Source organism: Lampetra planeri, chromosome 16 (genome assembly GCF_965212315.1).
Source record: "Lampetra planeri chromosome 16, kcLamPlan1.2.h2, whole genome shotgun sequence".
In the NCBI taxonomy this organism is placed as follows: domain Eukaryota; kingdom Metazoa; phylum Chordata; class Hyperoartia; order Petromyzontiformes; family Petromyzontidae; genus Lampetra; species Lampetra planeri.
In genome coordinates, this window is record NC_136122.1 from 13,738,669 (window position 1) to 13,757,528 (window position 18,860).

The following is an 18,860-nucleotide window of genomic DNA, read 5'->3' on the forward strand; positions in this document are numbered from 1 at the left end:
TAATTGTTTCATTGAATCGAATCAGGACGACATCGGATTGCGTTTCTCATTTCGTCGGCTCGGGTCACTCTACCCTGGTCTCTGAGTTGCCCATCCTCAGTCGCCTGGTCAACAGACTGATGGGCCAGTGCTGTGAGCGAGCGTCGATGACGGCCGGAACAGCACGCGAGGAGGGAGGTGGGGGGCCAATTCCACGCCCGGCCGCCTTTGTTTCCCCAGTGCTGATGTTTTGCACACCACACCTACTTGCTCATTTGAGGCTGTGTCGACCTAGGGGAGGCCCAGGACCATTTACGATATTCGTCGCTGGTGTTGGCCGGGTTCCACGCTGCGCCAGCGCTCCCCAAATCGACGCGCAACGACAACCGCCCTTCACCACACCCCGTGGCGGCGACGTCACCACGACGCCTGTGCCACGCTAGGTGCACCTTGATGCCACGTGCAGAAGCGTGGAAGGCTCGCTGCGAGCAGGTCACGGGACAGACGCACACACACACACATATATACCACACAGACAGAGATCCCCGTAGAGTCTTGACATATTGCATTAGGGATAAGTGCTGTTAGCGAGCACCTATAAAGGCCGGGACGGCACACGAGGGGGTGGGTGGCCAGCACCACGCCCGGCCGCCTTTGTCTCCCCAGTGGCGATGTTTACACATCGCACCAGGTACTCATTTGAGGCTGTGTCGACCTAGGGGAGGCCCAGGACCATTTACGATATTCGTCGCTGGTGTTGGCCGGGTTCCACGCTGCGCCAGCGCTCCCCAAATCGACGCGCAACGACAACCGCCCTTCACCACACCCCGTGGCGGCGACGTCATCACGACGCCTGTGCCACGCTAGGTGCACCTTGATGCCACGTGCAGAAGCGTGGAAGGCTCGCTGCGAGCAGGTCACGGGACAGACGCACACACATATATATACCACACAGACAGAGATCCCCGTAGAGTCTTGACATATTGCATTAGGGATAAGTGCTGTTAGCGAGCACCTATAAAGGCCGGGACGGCACACGAGGGGGTGGGTGGCCAGCACCACGCCCGGCCGCCTTTGTCTCCCCAGTGGCGATGTTTACACATCGCACCAGGTACTCATTTGAGACTGAGTCGACCTAGGGGATGCCCACGTACACATACGGACACGCACACGCGGGGGGCGACTTTGACCGCGCTGCGTCTCTGTGGTCGCGGTCTGTCTGCGTCACCTTCGCCCGGCTTCCACTGAACACGACAGAGCCATGTGGGTGGGGGGCGCGGGGAGAGTGAGGGGGGTGACTGCGGCTGTGCTCAACAAGTCGGCAGAGGCAGCCGCAACACGGACGGAGCCGCAGCCCCGGGGGCTCCAGCCTTGAGTACAAGACAGGCGCACTCACTATCAATCACACAACAACCAAGGGCAGATGCAGTACATTATTGTGTTCCGACTTACGAACGTATCTACTTACGAACACGTGTCGGGAAATATGTATGTTCGTAAGTCGAAGACTCTGAATATGTATTTACACTGGAGGAATCCCATGAGCTATAATGCTGTTTCACAGACGGCTGCCCGTATTGCCCCTCGCTCTCGCTGTGTGCCGAGACGTCTTGAAGCCGGACACAAAGTGCCCTGATCCCCCCCCCCCATCTCCCTCGCCCCACCTTTCAACAACTCCGCTACTGCCGCAACACAATTGCTTCGCCAATCATCCCGCCAGCGCTTGCATCGTTCACAACCATTCTGCTGTTCCCCATTCTGTCGACCGCCGCCCCCCTCCCCTCCTCGCGAGCGGCGCCCGGGGCGGCCGACTCACGCCCGCCCCACCCTTGGGCGGACCACAATGATAGCAGAGACCACAACAGAGACCACAACAGAGTTCTAGATTTGAAGCTTTCGTGACTGCAAGGATTCATACTCTTAGTTTTTTCGGTAAAGTCACGTAGGTATAAAATGAAATTAAAATTAATAAAAGTAATAATAGAAATAAAATAATAATACAATAAAAAATCACGACGTTTCAGAGGCAACACAAGTCTCCGTCATCAGGTGGGACCGTCACAGCCAGATTTGCTGTATCAAGTGAGGCAGGGATTCCAAGATGCAAGTTCTGATGACGGAGACTTGTGTTGCCTCCGAAACGTCGTGATTTATTATTATTTTAATATTTTATTTCTATTACTACAATTATTAATTTTAATTTCATTTTTTACTTACGTGACTTTACCGAAAAAACTAAGCGTATAGACCACAACAGAGATCACAACAGAGACCACAACAACCTCGTTCCCCTCCACCCACGTGTCGCTCGCCGCCCGATCGTCACGCGCGGCGGTTCCCCGTCTATTTCCCAAGGGGGGTTTCGCGTGCCACGAGGATGTGGAATGTGTTTGTCTGCCTATAGATAGACACCCCGGGCCATGTCAGGGCTCAGCCTTGGCCTCCTCGTACCCCCCACTGCCGACTCCCCACCTCCCTCCCTCCCCCCGCCATACCCGCATCACATCACCTACAGCTGTACACACAGCGTGGCCCGGAGTGCCGCAAATAAAGGGCGAGTTTCACAGCGGGATTGTTAATTTAATCATTATTATTATTATTATCACCACGCTCAGCTCGGCACGTGTGGTATGCGCCAGGCATGGTCCAGTTGTCAAATGGCTACCTGCGAGTCTCGAGACTCGTTCACAGAATATCAGAATCAGAATACGGAGTCATGCTGGAGGAATCCGATGAGCTGTACAGTTCTTTTTCACAGGTGCCCACTGGCTTTGAGGAGGCTCGTGCGTTGTTGGGATGCCGCCACCGCGGTGTGACGCTGCTCAGCTGCGCGCCGGACTTTCAATTTCAGAGGTCGCCGGTTCGATTCGATCTCCCGGCAGGTGGAATAATGGAGCGAGATTCTTAAACCCTGCGGCTGCCGTCGCCTCTAGTCCACCCAGCAGCATCACTGAGTTCACCGCAGTCGATGGTGGGTTCATCGTCTGTAGTGTGGGCACGCCCATCTCCTTCCATACGTCTGGCCAGCGCGGAAGAGTAGGCCAAATGCCCTCTAGAGGGCCTCTCTAAAGCTCCTCATAATTGACGACATTCCGACAGCAGTGGCATGAGCGAACACCTTCAGGGCTGCACCTTCACCTATCCAATTGTGAGTCGCGTGACTCATTTTCCAAGTGGGTCCTACTCTGGGATAGCCGAGCTCAGGGGAGTTAACTCACCCACCCACCCATCACCACCACCACCGTCACCGCCACCGCCGCCTCTCCCCCATTACAACTGCAATGGGCCTCCTCGTCCCGCCACGCTCCATTCCGAGCCCCCGAGTGGTTGACCCTATCTGCCGATGAGATTCCGAGCGGCCTCCGCGTGCCCCACTCACGGCCTCGGTGCCTCTATTCTTAGGGCGTCCTGATACCACATCCGCAACGACAACAACACACAGACACACACACACAGACACACTATTCCCAGGGACACCACGGGTGTGAGGTCACACTGTGTACGGGTGGAGCATGCCTGCAGCAGGCGAGGTGCGGACCACAAAGCTATGGACAGAAATTCACGGAATTACAAAAAATCCAGGACCCACGGGCAGCCTGCACTCATACCGCACAGGCAGACTATTGCCTACTCCTCCATTTCCGTGACGACTCAGAGATCTAACCCGGGTCGGAACTCCATGCCACCACTCACCCACCAACCCACTGGCCCACTCGCCCACCCATTCACTCGCCCACCCATTCACTCACCCACTCGCCCACCCACTCACCCACTCGACCACCCACTCACTCGCCCACCCACTCACCAACTCACCCACTCGCCCACCCACTCACCCACCCACTCACCCACTCACCCACTCGCCCACCCACTCACCCACTCACCCACTCGCCCACCCACTCACCCACTCACCCACTCACCCACCCACTCACCACACTGCAGATCAACTCACGTCTCTCTCTCTCTCTGCTTCTTTCCTCGCACCGCTCCACTTTGGAATTCCCTCCTCCCATCGTAATCGTCGTCTCTTTGCCCCCAAGCTCTTACAACAATAACCTCGCTCAATGCAAACAAGGTCTTACACTCGTATCTACATTACATCTGTGACAGTGCTGTTCGTTCCTGACCGCTTGGCATTCTCGGCTTGTGCTTTGCAACTGCGATTTTAGCTCCCCTTTCTCTCTCTCTCTTTCTCTCTGCTATCTTATCTTCTCCTTCTCCACTCTCCCGAGGCTCTCTCTTATCTCTCTCCACTCACCCTGCGCTCTCTCTTATCCCTCTCCACTCTCCCTTCTCTTCTCCTCTCTCTCCGCTCTCCCCGCTCTCCCTTCCCCCTCTCGCTTCTCTTTCCACACATTGAGGGGGGGGGTGGAAAGGGGCGGTGGGGATGTCACGCTAATAAAACAGAGAGGCGCGCTCCCCTCCCTTCACCCCTGCCACGCAACTGTGGACATCACCCGGTGCCCGCTCGAGGCTGATCCCAGGGGCGAGTTCCTGTCCCTGCGCCCGAGGGAGCCAAGCGCTCTGTAAACTCTCGTTCCGCGTGCCACGGCTCTTGCCTCGCCCTTCTTACATCAGCCCGCGTTGGGAGCTGAACGAGCGAGGCTGATGGGACACTGAATGTCTAAAACCGGGCCAAGAGTTTTGCGAGTCTCGAAACAATTCTGCTGAAATGATGCACAACCCCAGAGGGGTTGGATGTGTACAGAAGTAATTTCATTTATTAACTAGCAACGCGAACGTCCTTTGGACGTGACCGTCCTGGCAGCCAGCCAGCCAGACTGCAAAACTTTTTTATTTTATAACATAATACGAATTAAGATGTGGAGAGATGGATATTACAAAGAGAGACCTCTGCTGATTGATTTTGTTAAGCAAATTCAGTTTTGCAATCCACTGGGCCAATGAGGATGTATATTTATAATTGGCATTGTGGCAGAGGTGTGCAGTTGGAGGCACCCCGGCCACCCTGGTTAATATTGCCTCTACGTGCGTCCCGACCAGCACGTTCCAGCGCGCCGCCTGCTTGGCAGGGGACGTTGTAGACCCCGTGGCGTTGCTGGAAGGAGGGTCGAGCGAGCCATTGGGTGCCAGCATCACGGTCACAATTTTTTGCCAAATTTTAATAACTTGCTGACAATGTTTTATGTATCATTTCATTGGAATTACCACGTAGCAACATCGCCCCCTACTGGCGGTAACAGGGTGGTGGGCAGCGCAGTGCCCCACAGCTTGAAGCATCCTGTGTGAAGTCTGTATTATTCTCACCCTGTTCTGCAATTATTTCCTCCGGCATCTAAACCCTACTCTTACCCCACACCTACCCCACGCCTACCCCTACCCCACACCTACCCCACGCCTACCCCACACTTACCCCACGCCTACTCCACACCTACCCCACACCTACCCCTACCCCACACCTACCACACGCCTACTCCACACCTACCCCACACCTACTCCTACCCCACACATACCCCACACCTACCCCACATCTACACCTACCCCACACCTACCCCACACCTACCCCACACCTACCCCTACCCCACACCTACCACACACCTACCCCACACCTACCCCACACCTACCCCACACCTACCCCTACCCCACACCTACCCCACACCTACCCCACACTTACCCCTACCCCACACCTACCCCACACCTACCCCTACCCCACACCTACTCCTACCCCTAACCCACACCTACCCCACACCTACCCCACACCTACCCCTACCCCACACCTACTCCTACCCCTAACCCACACCTACCCCACACCTACCCCACACCTACCCCACACCTACCCCTACCCCACACCTACTCCTACCCCTAACCCACACCTACCCCACACCTACCCCACACCTACCCCTCTTACCGTTCCCCCTGCGACCCCCAGCACAGCCGCGCAGGGGATGATGCGAGCCCGGTGGGGAGGGGGTCACGTGGGGGAGGGTGGCGTCATTACTCACTCTATGAAGAAGCTGGCTCCTTCAGGCGTGAAGCCTTCCTCCCAGCCGCGGGGCAGGTCTGCCGGAGGGGGATCAGGACGGGGGAGGGGGCAGGGGGGAGGATTGGGAGAGGGGAGACCAGCAAAGTTCAAGGGCAGCAGGGTAGAGGGGCAGCAGGGAGGGGGAGCAGGGAGGGAGAAGCCAAGTCAGAATGGCCCTGGATGCGAACTCCCGTGTCGCTGTGTAAGAATCCGGTCCCTGGGGGGTGGGGGGGTGTAATTGAGGCTGGGCCCATGCCATCATCAAGTCCAATGGACATCATCAAGTCTAATAGACTAGTAGACTTGATGATGGCATGGAACGCGACACTTGAACGCGTCTGCTCGTCTCCCGCAATCTCGACACGACGACTACATCTTGACCTCGCTCCTCGGTGAGACACGGTGCCATCGCCTTCACGATTCCCGCTCGGCTCTTGAGAAGAGACGAAGAGGAGACTTCAGAACCAGTGGGATGTATATGAATGGAGCACGCTCTATGCTCGAGACACACACAGGCTGGAGCGATGGTGCAAGAACTGTAACTCTATGAGTTTGATTCCCGGCTACGGCTAACATCAGTAGCGAGTGACATCCGAGCCGGGTTCTAAGGTACCCGCTTTCACCGACACGCGCTGGCCAGCGTGGTGATGTATGGAACTTCCCATCATCGACACTGCGTGGGGAGGATCATCATCGAGCACTGGATTGACACACACACAGCATGTTCTTCCTATGTACTTGCACACATACACAAAGACAAATATCCCCCGTATAGCCTTAACATATTTTTGGGGCAAGTGCTGTTCGCCAGAGCCCATTAAAGGCCGCCACGGCACACGCATGGGTGTGTGTGGCCAGGATCACGCCCGGCCGCCTTTGTCTCCCCATCGTTGATGGCGTACACACCGTAGCTGATACTCATGGGAGGCTGAGTCAGATATTCGCCACCGATGTTGGCCGTGAGCGGGATTCGAACGCGGGTCGACGGGTTCGCTAACCACTGCGCCACCACTCCCCCGCCGTGTTATACCCAGCCAGACACATCCAGTATTGATCAATCACACACGCGCACACAGATACCCGTGATGATGATGAATATTGATATGCGTGGTGATTAATATTGATGTATATATTACGAGTATTGATGAAACGCTACATCCGTGGGGTGTTCTCAGAGCGTTTTACATCACTGAACGATATTGGCGAGCAGCGATGCCCAGGGACAGTCAACAGCAACATCCCAACACATCCGTCAATAGCACTGGGTGGCCTTTACATAATAATAATATGTAATAGGTGACGTTTCGGACAATGGCCCTTCTTCAGAGCACATGCCAACTCGAGTATCTAAAAGGGCACCCCCTGTGGCAGCTGTCCCTATGCGGCAATGGGCGACTCAGGCACTTGGCCTCAGTCCGCCAGAGTAGCGGGCGATGATTGCTGCCGTGTGCAATTCCCATTGAGTACTGCATAAGACAAATATCCCTCGTATAGCCTTGACAGACTATTGGGGCAAGGGCCGTTTAAGTAGCGCACACAGACACATATGCACAATAATGTGTGTACACAATCTATCAATATGCCTTGCAAACGAAATTCTACGAAGCTATAAACCCTTAACAACTCTGGGGTATACATTTTATATTTTACAACCTGCTTTCATTGGATAACCTATTGCCAGGGATATCACGCTTTGAGTGAGAAACTCAACAGCCATAGCCAGCAAGTGAGCTCGTAAATCACGACACACATTGGCTGACAACGCATACTCACGCCTCGTTCCCCATGTGTGTCTCTGCACATTAAAATATATGCAATGGTTTTGACACATCCCATCAGCCAGACGACTTTCTAGAAGCGTGTAAGGGACGTTGCAGCGTTGTGGGATGCAATTACACGAATCACGCTCGACAAAGCAGCATTGTTATTGAAAGTGTAGATTTGTTAGCATCATGGCTTTAACAGCACAGCGCAAACCATGGGCCGGTTTGAACGTTCAACGTCTCATCAGCGGAACAAGTGCTGGTGAACTTGCCAGAATGGTTATATGATAGGGCACTACCTCTGTTAGATATGGCTCACGGTTCAACGCATACATCTCTATCGATAAACAACACAACCTAATCATTCGCGTCTCTGTGGTGAATGTAACAAAATCAATAACGCGCTTTCTTTCCGCATGCATCTCTCAACACATCAACACATAAGTACACGGTGTTCATTTGTTAAACGGCGTAAAGACGATCCCCTTGTACCGACAATATCCATCGCACCCCAAGTGTATCAACAGCTTATACATCACCTGCGGCCCAACGATCTCTTCCGGTCGGCGTCAATAAACTCTCACAACAACAATAACAACAACGACATCATTGAATCAAATCCTCGCCGACTGCTTCCCAGGCTGACGCTCCTCTCTCCCCGACCTCGAGTCGCCCCGTGACACTGCCTACACTGCCCACACCACCACGGACAGTGGATGAACATCGCACGCTAACAATGGGGAGGGCGAGGGGCGTTCGATCTCAATCTTTGAACCCTGCAGCCTAACGCCTGGAGACGCCTTCGCGCCCAATTGTGCCATAAAACTCACCACCACCACCGCCACAATCGACGCCCAAAGTCCACCGGCAGTTGAAAGCCAGCAGGTTGGGGGGTCACGGCAGGGCGCATTCAAATCGCAGGCCGCAGTGGGTTGGTCGAGCGGCCACCGTGACGGCCGCCGAGCCCGCGCCCAGAGCTCATCGGTTTGTTGCACGCGACCGGTTGCGAGCAGTTGCGTGCAACCGGTTGCGACTCGCACTCGTCAGGACAGGATCGACACTGAAGTGGATCGTGACAGTGACTAAGCATGGCAGTAGCAGTAGCAGTGGCGGTAGAAGAGTGACAGGGAGGCGACTGACCACCGATGAGCGAGTGGGTAGCCGGATTAAATCGGTGAGTGCTGGATCATCACTACATGCATTGAGTGTGTTGATTATGATTCGACCTTAATAGGAGCTCGCTAACAGCGCGTGTCTCACCTGAGCGGCGGCGATGCCCCGTGGACACGGGTTCACTGGTGCGGGGGTGCAGCCACGTGGTGCTGCGCGTGTCCTCACTGTGCACACACACGCACGCAGAGTGATGCACACGTCAGCCGTGGTCTATCCACTGCTGCACGAAGGCCTCCCCCAAGCGCGCCGCCACCTCTCCGCTGCCTCGAGACGCGACAACAAAGTCACCGAGCTCCGGGACGCGACGAGCCGACCTCATCGACTCCTCCACGGACGGACGCCGCCCCCTCCCCTGCCTGCCACTCCGTCACCGGTCTCGACCCTCAGCCCTTCGAGGCGTGACGGCGTCCTGCGCGAGCCCCAGCCACCGTCTCTTGCCGCACCTCTCCGTGTGGTTCCGAGCAGACACCCCCACCGCTCCACGCCTCTTTGCGCATCGCTCGGGTGTTGTTCCATTCAATTGTCTCTGTCTCATGTCAATCTAGATTTGAAGCTTTCGTGACTGCAGGGATCCATACTCTTTGGTTCTTTCGGTAAAGTCACGTAGGTAGAAAATGTAATAAATTACGACGTAGCTTTCCCACCTGATGACGGACGCTTGTGTTGTGCCCGAAACGTCGTGATTTATTTTATTTTATACCTACGCGACTTTACCGAAAGAACGAAAGAGTATCTATCTCATGTACTTTGTTAGAGACGTCTACGCGAGTGCAAAGACAAAGATCCCCCGTATATCGTTAGACGGACTGTTGGGGCAAGTGCTGTTAGCGAGCAGCACCTGTGAAGGCCGGCACGGCACAAGGTGGGGGGGACGGGGTTGAACACAACACCACGCCCGGCCGCCTTTGTCTCGCCAGTGCTGATGTTTTACACATCGCACCAGGTACTCATCTGAGGCTGAGTCGACCTAGGGGAGGCCCAGTGCCGGTTCAAAAATGCCTCACTGGTGTTGGTCGCGAGCAGAAAGAGTTGCCGGGTTTGCAGCAGAGCGCGCTAACCACTACGCCACCGCTCCCCTCACACGGACACAAAACAAAGACAAAGATCGCCCGTATAGCCTGTAACAGACTGTTGGGGCAAGTGCTGTTAGCGAGCACCTATAAAGGCCGGGACGGCACACGAGGGGGTGGGTGGCCAGCACCACGCGCAGCCGCCTTTATCTCCCCAGTGGCGATGTTTACACATCGCGCCAGGTACTCATTTGAGGCTGAGTCGACATAAGGGAGGCCCATGACCGGTTCAGATTATGGTCACTGGTGTTTTCCGTGAGCGGGAATCGAACGGAATCGAACTCGGGTCGTCGGATTCGTAGCGCAGCGTGCTAAGCGCGACTACATTACCACTCCCCACACGCAAGGACACACACGCAGAGACTCACGCACGGTGAGGCACACGACCACGCTTCTATTGACACACTTAAACACGCAAGGCACTCGTAAACACGCGTACAAAGACACATATTTACACACACGCTTCAACACAAACCCACAGACTCACGGTCACATCCTCACGCACCCGGCGCATTCCTTAATGTGCAACCGCTGCGTACGCACAGGGGTACAGGCACGCAGTCTCATAATCACGTGCACTCTCCATCACATCAGCCACAGCCAATCCACTGCTGGGTGAAGGTCTCCCCAAACCACCACCGTCACCTCCCGCGATCCACGTGGCCCTCGCTCGAATGCGCACACACACGAGACGGTGTCAGAATCGTCTCCTCGGCGGACGTCCCACTCGGATGTGTTCCCTTCGTCGCTCGGCATGCGCGTTAACGCACTGTGGTGTCATCCTCTCTCGCGCGCACAGGCACACGCAGACTGTACACACACACAGCGCGCACAGGCACACGCAGACTGTACACACACACAGCGCGCACAGGCACACGCAGACTGTACACACACAGCACGCACAGGCACACGCAGACTGTACACACACACAGCGCGCACAGGCACACGCAGACTGTACACACACACAGCGCGCACAGGCACACGCAGACTGTACACACACACAGCGCGCACAGGCACACGCAGACTGTACACACACACAGCGCGCACAGGCACACGCAGACTGTAGGTTGTACACACACACAGATCCATAATACAGGGTTTTTTTGGGTGAGATTGCGTAAATATATGAATGTGTCGTCAAACCCGCCACCACCCTACACAGCCAACTAGTAAGGGGTTTGTCACGTCAACAGAACGTGCCAATTCGTTGCTCGTACAGCACACCGCGAATCCACAACGTTGACAATCTTGGTGGATTCACGTGCGGAGGAGGAGGAGGAAACCGGAGCACGCGGAGAGAACTCACGCCTTGTGCGAGGGGGCAACACTCTATCCCCGTACAGATGGACACAGATGGCGATTAGTCCACTCGCTGTGCCGCCTTCTCCTGGCGAGCCAGGGCACGGCTCCCCCTCGACGCCCACGGGTAGAAGGGAGTTTCACGACATCTGTCAACGGTGCTCCACCAACCCTCGCTGCTGCTGCTGCTGCCTCCACACGCAGCGCTGGGTCATTACGGCAGCCACGTGTAGCGTGGCCACCACCACTGCCATCCGGTAGAAGTCCCCGTGTCCCCCCCATCCCCCGTGTGAGAACGGATGAAAAGATCCCCCGTATAGCCTCATACCCTTTTGGGACAAGTGCTGTTAGCGAGCACCTATTGAGGCGCACGAGGGGGTGGGTTGCCAGCACCACGCCCGGCCGCCTTTGTCTCCCTCAGCGGCGATGTTTACACACCCCACCAGGTACTCGTTTGAGGCTGAGTCGATCTAGGCGAGGCCCAGGACCGGTTGAGATAATCGTCACTGGTGTTGGCCGTGAGCGGGAATCGAACTCGGGTGACCGGGTTTCGCAGCGTGATACACCACCGCTCCCCACACACTACCGCACACACGCACACTACCGCACACACACACACGCACACACACACACGCGCACACATACACACACGCACACACACACACGCGCACACACACACAACACTATCCGTATCTGTGTTCTCTATTTGCCCGAGTGAGACAGCATTGAGATGAATGACGCTATTAGCAAATGAATGCACTCGAGTCAACACGTCCGCGGTGTGACTATAACCTGGCACCCCGCGTCATCGTCATCTGAATTAATCGCTCCATCTCCCCGCCGGCTGTGACCACGTGGGCGCGTGCCGTTCCTTGGCTGCCACGCCGGCGTTATTGTCGACCAAGTGCCACCCACGTGGTAACGCGTTAACTCTTTGCCTATGAGCCGCGTTGTGCTGTTTGTTGCTGGCCGATCGACGTTATGTGCTCAGTAACTGTAAACCTCTTTACGTGCCCTGGCCAATCGCATTGAAACTAAACTATTTTTTTTATTTAACCAGGTGAAGCCCACTGAGCTATGTAGCTCTTTTTTCAGAAGCGACCTGGCCACAAATGATAGCTCAACGAAGTGGCTTATCATCATCACGTGGAAATGGATAGCAGCCAAATAATCTGAATGGGTCACATTAATTCCAAAAAATTGTAGGAAAAATCCGGACGACCCGGAGAAAAATCCACACTACCACGGGGAGTGAGACCCGAAAACTGCAAATATACAACAGCAGGCGTCAGGGTCGGGATCGAGCCCACGACCACCTGCAGACCAGGCGAGGGAGTGAACATCTCGCCACCGTGGCGCCCCCAGCAACTGGTGATGCATCAGAGTGATGTACATGATTCGTGTTGTTCTGCGTGGGCTCTCTGCTCCGTGTGTTCCCCTTCCTGTTCTCGGCGTGATTCCAAGCCTGCACCTTACCTCCCGTGCTTCTTTGCGCACTCGGGGTGAGATGGGGCACGCTCTGTTCACGTGACACATTTTACTCATTGGCCGTGTCGGGTGGAGGTGGGTGTACGACACATCTACATTCACCCCATCTCACCCAAATAACTTCAACGTGAATCTTTTGTCGCTGTTAATGATTCGTAAAAAAAAACGTGTTGGCCGTGGCACTGCACGACGAGGCGGGTCGAGTCAAGGACAAAATGCAGGGAATGTTGCGCAAAAAGGCAGCAGACAGGGGGGGGGAGTGGCACGGAAGGGGCAGGGAGGGGGCAGTCTGCCCGGGTAAACGTGATGGTGACGATGAGAGGGTGGTGGTGGGATGATGATGAGAAGAGAGACGGAAGGAGCGAGCAGAAGAGAGCTGCACAGAGGAGGAGGAGGAAGGGCGTCAGTTCTCACAGGGGGCGGGGAGAGGGGAGGGGTTCAGAGTGGGAGTGGCCACGTGGTTAACAGGAGGCTTGAGCCTAGGTACATTGGCGTGTTGAAGTAAGTAACAAATACTATGAGACCCAACAAAGAGACGGATCCCTTGTCTCGACCGAGAGTAGGTCCCAGGATCGATTCAGATATCACTCCCCACTGATATTAGCCGTGGACCGGAGTCGAACGCAGGCCTCCGGCTTCGTAGCACAGTGCGCTAACCACTGCGTCACCGCTCTCCACATAGACACACAACAGCATCAGCCATTCGCCACTAAGTGATTGTGACGTCACCATTGCGGTTGTGCCAGGCTAGGTGCATTTTGAGGCCATGCTAAGTGTCACGCACAAACAGGTACACACACGGATGAGATCAAACACACACACACACACGTCTATACACAATACACACACACAAACTCACACAATAAACACTGATACAAAGGCACACCCAAACACACATTCACTCCCACAACCCCTCTCACAAACTCACAACGAATACAAAGATCCCCCATATTGCCTTTAACAGACTGTTAGGGCAAGTGCTGTTAGCGAGCACCTATGAAGGCGGGTATGGCACACGAGGAGGTGGGTGGCCAATGCCACGCCCGGCCGCCTTTGTCTCCCTTAGTGGCGATGTTTACACAGCACACACCAGGTACTCAATTGAGGTTGAGTCGACCTAGGGGAGGCCCAGGACCTGTTCAGATGATCGTCACTGGTGTTGGCCGTGAGCGGAAATCGAACTCGGGTGGCCAGGTTGGTAGGGCTACGCGTGCTAACCGCTGCGCCACCGCTCCCCACCGGCGAATCGCGCGCATTCCGCAGCGCGCAAGCGCATTGATTAATCATCAACCGCGCACTGTTAGTAAGCACGCGGTCCTGACAAACACACAAACACGGGCAGGTGGGCGTGCGGGTGTGTATGTGCTGTGTGTGTATGTGAGTGTAGTGGGGAGCGGTGGTGCAGTGGTTAGCGCGCTGCGCTACGAACCCAGCGACCCGAGTTCGATTCCCGCTCACGGCCAACACCAGTGACGATTATCTGAACCGGGCATGGGCCTCCCCTAGGTCGACTCAGTCTTAAATGGGTACCTGGTGCGATGTGTAAACATCGCGACTGAGAAGACAAAGGCGGTCGGGCGTGGTATTGACCACCCACCCCCTCGTGTGCCGTTCCGTCCTTTATAGGTGCTCGCTAACAGCACTTGTCTCAACAGTCTGTTAAAGGCTATACGGGCGATATTTGTCTTTGTATGTGTTAGTTTCGTGTGTCTGTTGGTGTGTCTACAAGTGTGTGTGTGCATCATACATGCTGGTGTGTGTGTGCATGTGCCGTGTGTGAATATATGTAGGGGTATGTGCGTGTGTCTAGTTCTGCATGTCTCTATGTTGGAGTGTCTGCACACACACACACAGAGGTGTTCAACAAAGACAAAGATCCCCCGTGAAGCCTCTAACAAACTGTTGGGGAAAGGATTGTACGCGAGCACCTATAAAGGTCAACACGGAACACGAGAGGGGGGTGTGGCCGTAACTGCCCCCGGCCGCCTTTGTCTCCCCAATGCTGATGTTTACACACCGAACCCCTACTCATTTAAGGCTGATTTGACAAGTACACACACACCTGCACGCACACACACACACGTGTGCACACTCACACACGTGTGCACACAGTTGAGGTGAGTATGTGTACACACCTGTGCACATTCTCAACTCATTGAACCACACACACACACACACGCGTGTGCACAGACATACACACAGGTACACACACCTGTAGGAACAACAACAACCGCAGTTCAGCACTAAGTGGCAGAATAGGTGCACCTTAATGCCACGTGAAGTGCCGAAGGCTCGCTAGCAGGAGATCACGGAACATACCCAGGTGCCATGGATTGACTGAAATGACTGTCAGATGATCCCCAATGTGCCAACTTTCTGCGTTTTAACCGCTCGTTGTTGTGAGCGTCGCTCCTCCGCCCTCCGTTGTTGTTGGAGGGCGACTGCCTCCAACTGCCCAGCAGCGTCCTTCACGAGCCTCCTCCACAGAGGCCGATCATGACACCGCTGGTACCAGTCGTCGGCAAGTCCACTCAGCTCCACGTCCTCCTGTACCACATCACTCCATCTCTTCTCTAGCCCGTACCGCGCCCGTTTAGCCCCCTCTATGCGGCCAAACAGAAGCTGCTTGGGCATGCGGTGGCTGGGTATGCGGGCTACATGACCCAGCCTCGCTTGCCGGAGGAGCTCACTGATGGGACTGTGCCCAGATCTTTCAAGAATCTGTTAACTCCTCACACAATCCAATCTGGCTAAACCCAGAATAGATCAGGCTAGCCTGAATGTTTCAAACCGGCGCAAAAAAAGTTATTTTAGAGGGCTCCATAATAGCGCAAGCACACAGAGATAGACAAAGAGGGGAGCAAAATTGTGGCCGAGAAGACCCGGAGCTCAGCACGGAGCGACAGACCGGGTCAGCTTCCACACAACAGCGTTACGCAGCTGACGAGAAAATAATGCCGCTTGAAAGATTCGTAACGAGACCGCGGCTGCCAAACCGGAGCTGGCCATGAGCCCACATACACGCGCACACAAAGAGAGCAACAACAACAACACACGCACACAAAGACAACAACACACACGTAGACACACACAACTCACTGCATGAAGAAGACACGACCGTCACTCGTCACGTCGTAATACCAGCCCGGCGGCAGGCTGTCCCTGCCACTGAAGTCGCCCGCCATTTCACGCGAGACGAGGCTCGGGGCTGACGCCGGCCCACGGGGGCGGGGGTGGTCAGAGGCCCAGGTGGAGGTCCCGGCCGCCGCTGATGTCGCTGCTGATGTTGATGACCGTGTGAAGGACAGATACCTTCCCTCTCAATCTCAGCGGCTTCCCCCCCCCTGTCACCCCCCTTCCTCTCCCCGCCCCCAACGAGGGGCTCAGAGCGAGACAAAGTCCAACGTTGGATGATGTCGCCTCTTGCTACTGCTGCTGCTGCTGATGATGATTATGCTGCGATAATGTCCCGGCAGTCGCTGCTGATGCTATAATGGAACGGTCCGGCAAGCGCTGCTGATAATGAAGATTGATGCTGATGATGATTTCGTTCCTGGTTATGAGGCTGCTGCTGAGGCTGCTGTTGTTGCTGCTACTGATGCTTCCGCCGCTTCTGCTCTTGCTGATGTCGCTGCTGCTGATGATGATGGTGATGACGATGATCGCACAGCCGCTCACAATAGTCCAAAGCGCTTCCCCCGGCCTCGCGAGAGCGCGCGTGGAGCGGAGCCGCGACGCACCGAGCTCGCAACCGTCCCGTGACGATCGCCCCCCCCCCGTCTCCCCTCCCCGTCTCCCCTCCCCTCCGTGGACCCCTTTCTCTCCCCCCGCCTCCCCCTCCGCTCCCCGAGGGGGTGACTCTAGTTGAGGGGTGGGGGGAGGCGAAAAGTAAATTGGGGGGGGGGGGGGGGCACAACCAGAAATCCGTAAATGAAAGTCGGAAGAGCGCCGCGCACGTCTTGACGCACCGACTCGGCGCTCAGGCGCGCCGCCAGCCCCTCCGCCTCCTCCCACAATACCTGCCCCCCCCCCAGACAAAGCGAACACGTGCCCCTACAGAGACAAAGACGACCCCCCCCCTTCTACCGCTCTCGCTAACCCAGTAGAGCCTCGACGAGGAAGGAGCGGGTGCCGTGAGCGTGCGCCGAGCAAAGCCGGCACGGTGCGCCACGGAGGGGCCCGGCGGACACGTGGTGTGGCCCCGTGGCCCCCACGTCGCTTACCGCCCGACGGTATTCCCCCGGCGCTGACGTTCTACATATCGCGGCTGTCGGTACTCGTTTAATGCCGAGTCGACCTAGGGGAGGCCCAGGACCGGGGGTTCAGACGCACACGCTCGCTCACTCGCACGGAGTGCCCGCGATTGGCTCCGTGCGGTCAGATGCTCCGAGCGCCGAGCGTTGCCGGAGCAACCGCATCAAGAGCTGAGCAGTGTTTGGAGAGCGGTGGTGGGGGCTGGGGGAGGGAGGGAGCGAGGGAGGGAGCGAGGGAGGGAGGGAGTCTCGATGCGAACATAAATGCGCTCACGATGCCGCCCAGTGGCGCAATCTCGTTCAGTCAGCATCATCAGCACGATCACCATCTTCATCAGCAGCAGCATGATCATCATTAGCATCATCATGAGCAGCATCAGCAGCAGCCGCATGATGATGTCTGTGTTGAATTTTAGTGGACTTTATTATTAGTGTAATCATCATCACCATCATCCTCATCATCACCAAAATCAATATCCTTATCGTCGTGTTGATCAGCATGATGCCTCCTCGAAAGTTTTCAGTGAAGTTTATACCGTCATCATCATCACCCCTTGTTATTAGCATCAGCATGACGGCAAGACGCGACTTTATCATCACACCATCATCACCATCACCGACATCACCGTCGTCATCATCATCATGATATCTGGATAGGGCTTCACTGGCCTTTATTATTACAATAATCAACATCATCACGACGTCTGATCTGCGTTTTCCTGACATTGATGATCGTCATCATCATCCCCCTTTGTCGACATCTCCCGGAAGGCGCCCGACCTCGCCACATCTCGGAAGCTAAGCGGGCATGAGCCTGGAGAATGTTGATTGATGGACAGGCAGCATCGATGTTGATTGATTGACAGCCTGTCATAAGTGTAGACCCTCAATCAATTCACTGCTGACGATTGCGTGATTCGGAACCGCTAACTGCTTTCGGGCGGCGTCGCGGGTAGCGACCTGAGTTCAATTCCCGACCCCGGCTAACATCAGTGGCGAGTCAAATCTGATCCGGTTCTGAGTGCCTCTCACCCTCCATCAACCGGCAGTGACCAACGTGGTGAAGTATGACCCCCAATGATGACGGCACAGCGCGGAGTGATCACGGCGATGATGAATGCTGACGGTGCGTCAACGTCTCCGCCAGCGCCCTCCCCACCCCCTTGGGTCACCCCCTCGCTGCTGCCCACACGCCTCCATGTAGGTCACGCTACGCGTGGGTCCTTAGGGGACACTTGGGGGTCGCAATTGTTCACTGCACGCGTACAGTGCACGGGGTAACCACGCGTGAACGCTGCGGCTCTCTTTCTCTCTCTGCCCCCCTTACACACCCCCCCTCGCCTGCTCCGCTCCAGCTACATCCCCCCACCCCACGAAGCTCCGAGTACTTAAGCCTCACACACACTCGGAAGGTGTGTCCCCCATCTCACGCATGCGTTGGTGCGTATAACAACTAAGTGGCGGTGACGTCGCCACGGCGCTTGTGCCAGGCTAGGTGTACCCTTTAGGCCACGTGCAGGCTCGCGCGCGGGTGCGCCTACCGTCACGTGCTGTATAGCAGGTGCGCGCAATAATGCAAAGTACACAGGCACATGCACGCGCGGTGCACGTGTGAATGTGCGCGCGTGGGGAGCGGTGGCGCAGTGGTTAGCGCACTGCGTTATGAACCGCGGCCATGGAATTCGACTCCCGCTCACAGCCAACATCGGTGACGAATATCCGAAGCGATCCCGGGTCTCTCCTGGGTAGACTCGGCATTAAAAAAAATTGTATCTGGAGCGATGTGCATGCAACATGAGCAGTGGAGAGACAAAGGTGGTCCGGCGTGGTATTGGCCACACCGGCTCGCGTGCCG

General features: G+C 55.9%; 1 protein-coding gene across 1 annotated transcript in view; it reads right to left on the reverse strand.

The window, feature by feature from the left end:
- Positions 1-16,096, reverse strand: part of PLEKHA7 (pleckstrin homology domain containing A7) — an 85,533-nt gene extending 69,437 nt beyond the window's left edge. The window contains 3 exon segments of the mRNA XM_078601677.1: positions 5,940-5,997; positions 8,983-9,059; positions 15,852-16,096. Coding sequence (XP_078457803.1) covers positions 5,940-5,997; positions 8,983-9,059; positions 15,852-15,937 — 221 coding nt within the window. The 5' untranslated portion in view covers positions 15,938-16,096.
- Between the last annotated feature and the right edge of the window lie 2,764 nt (positions 16,097-18,860).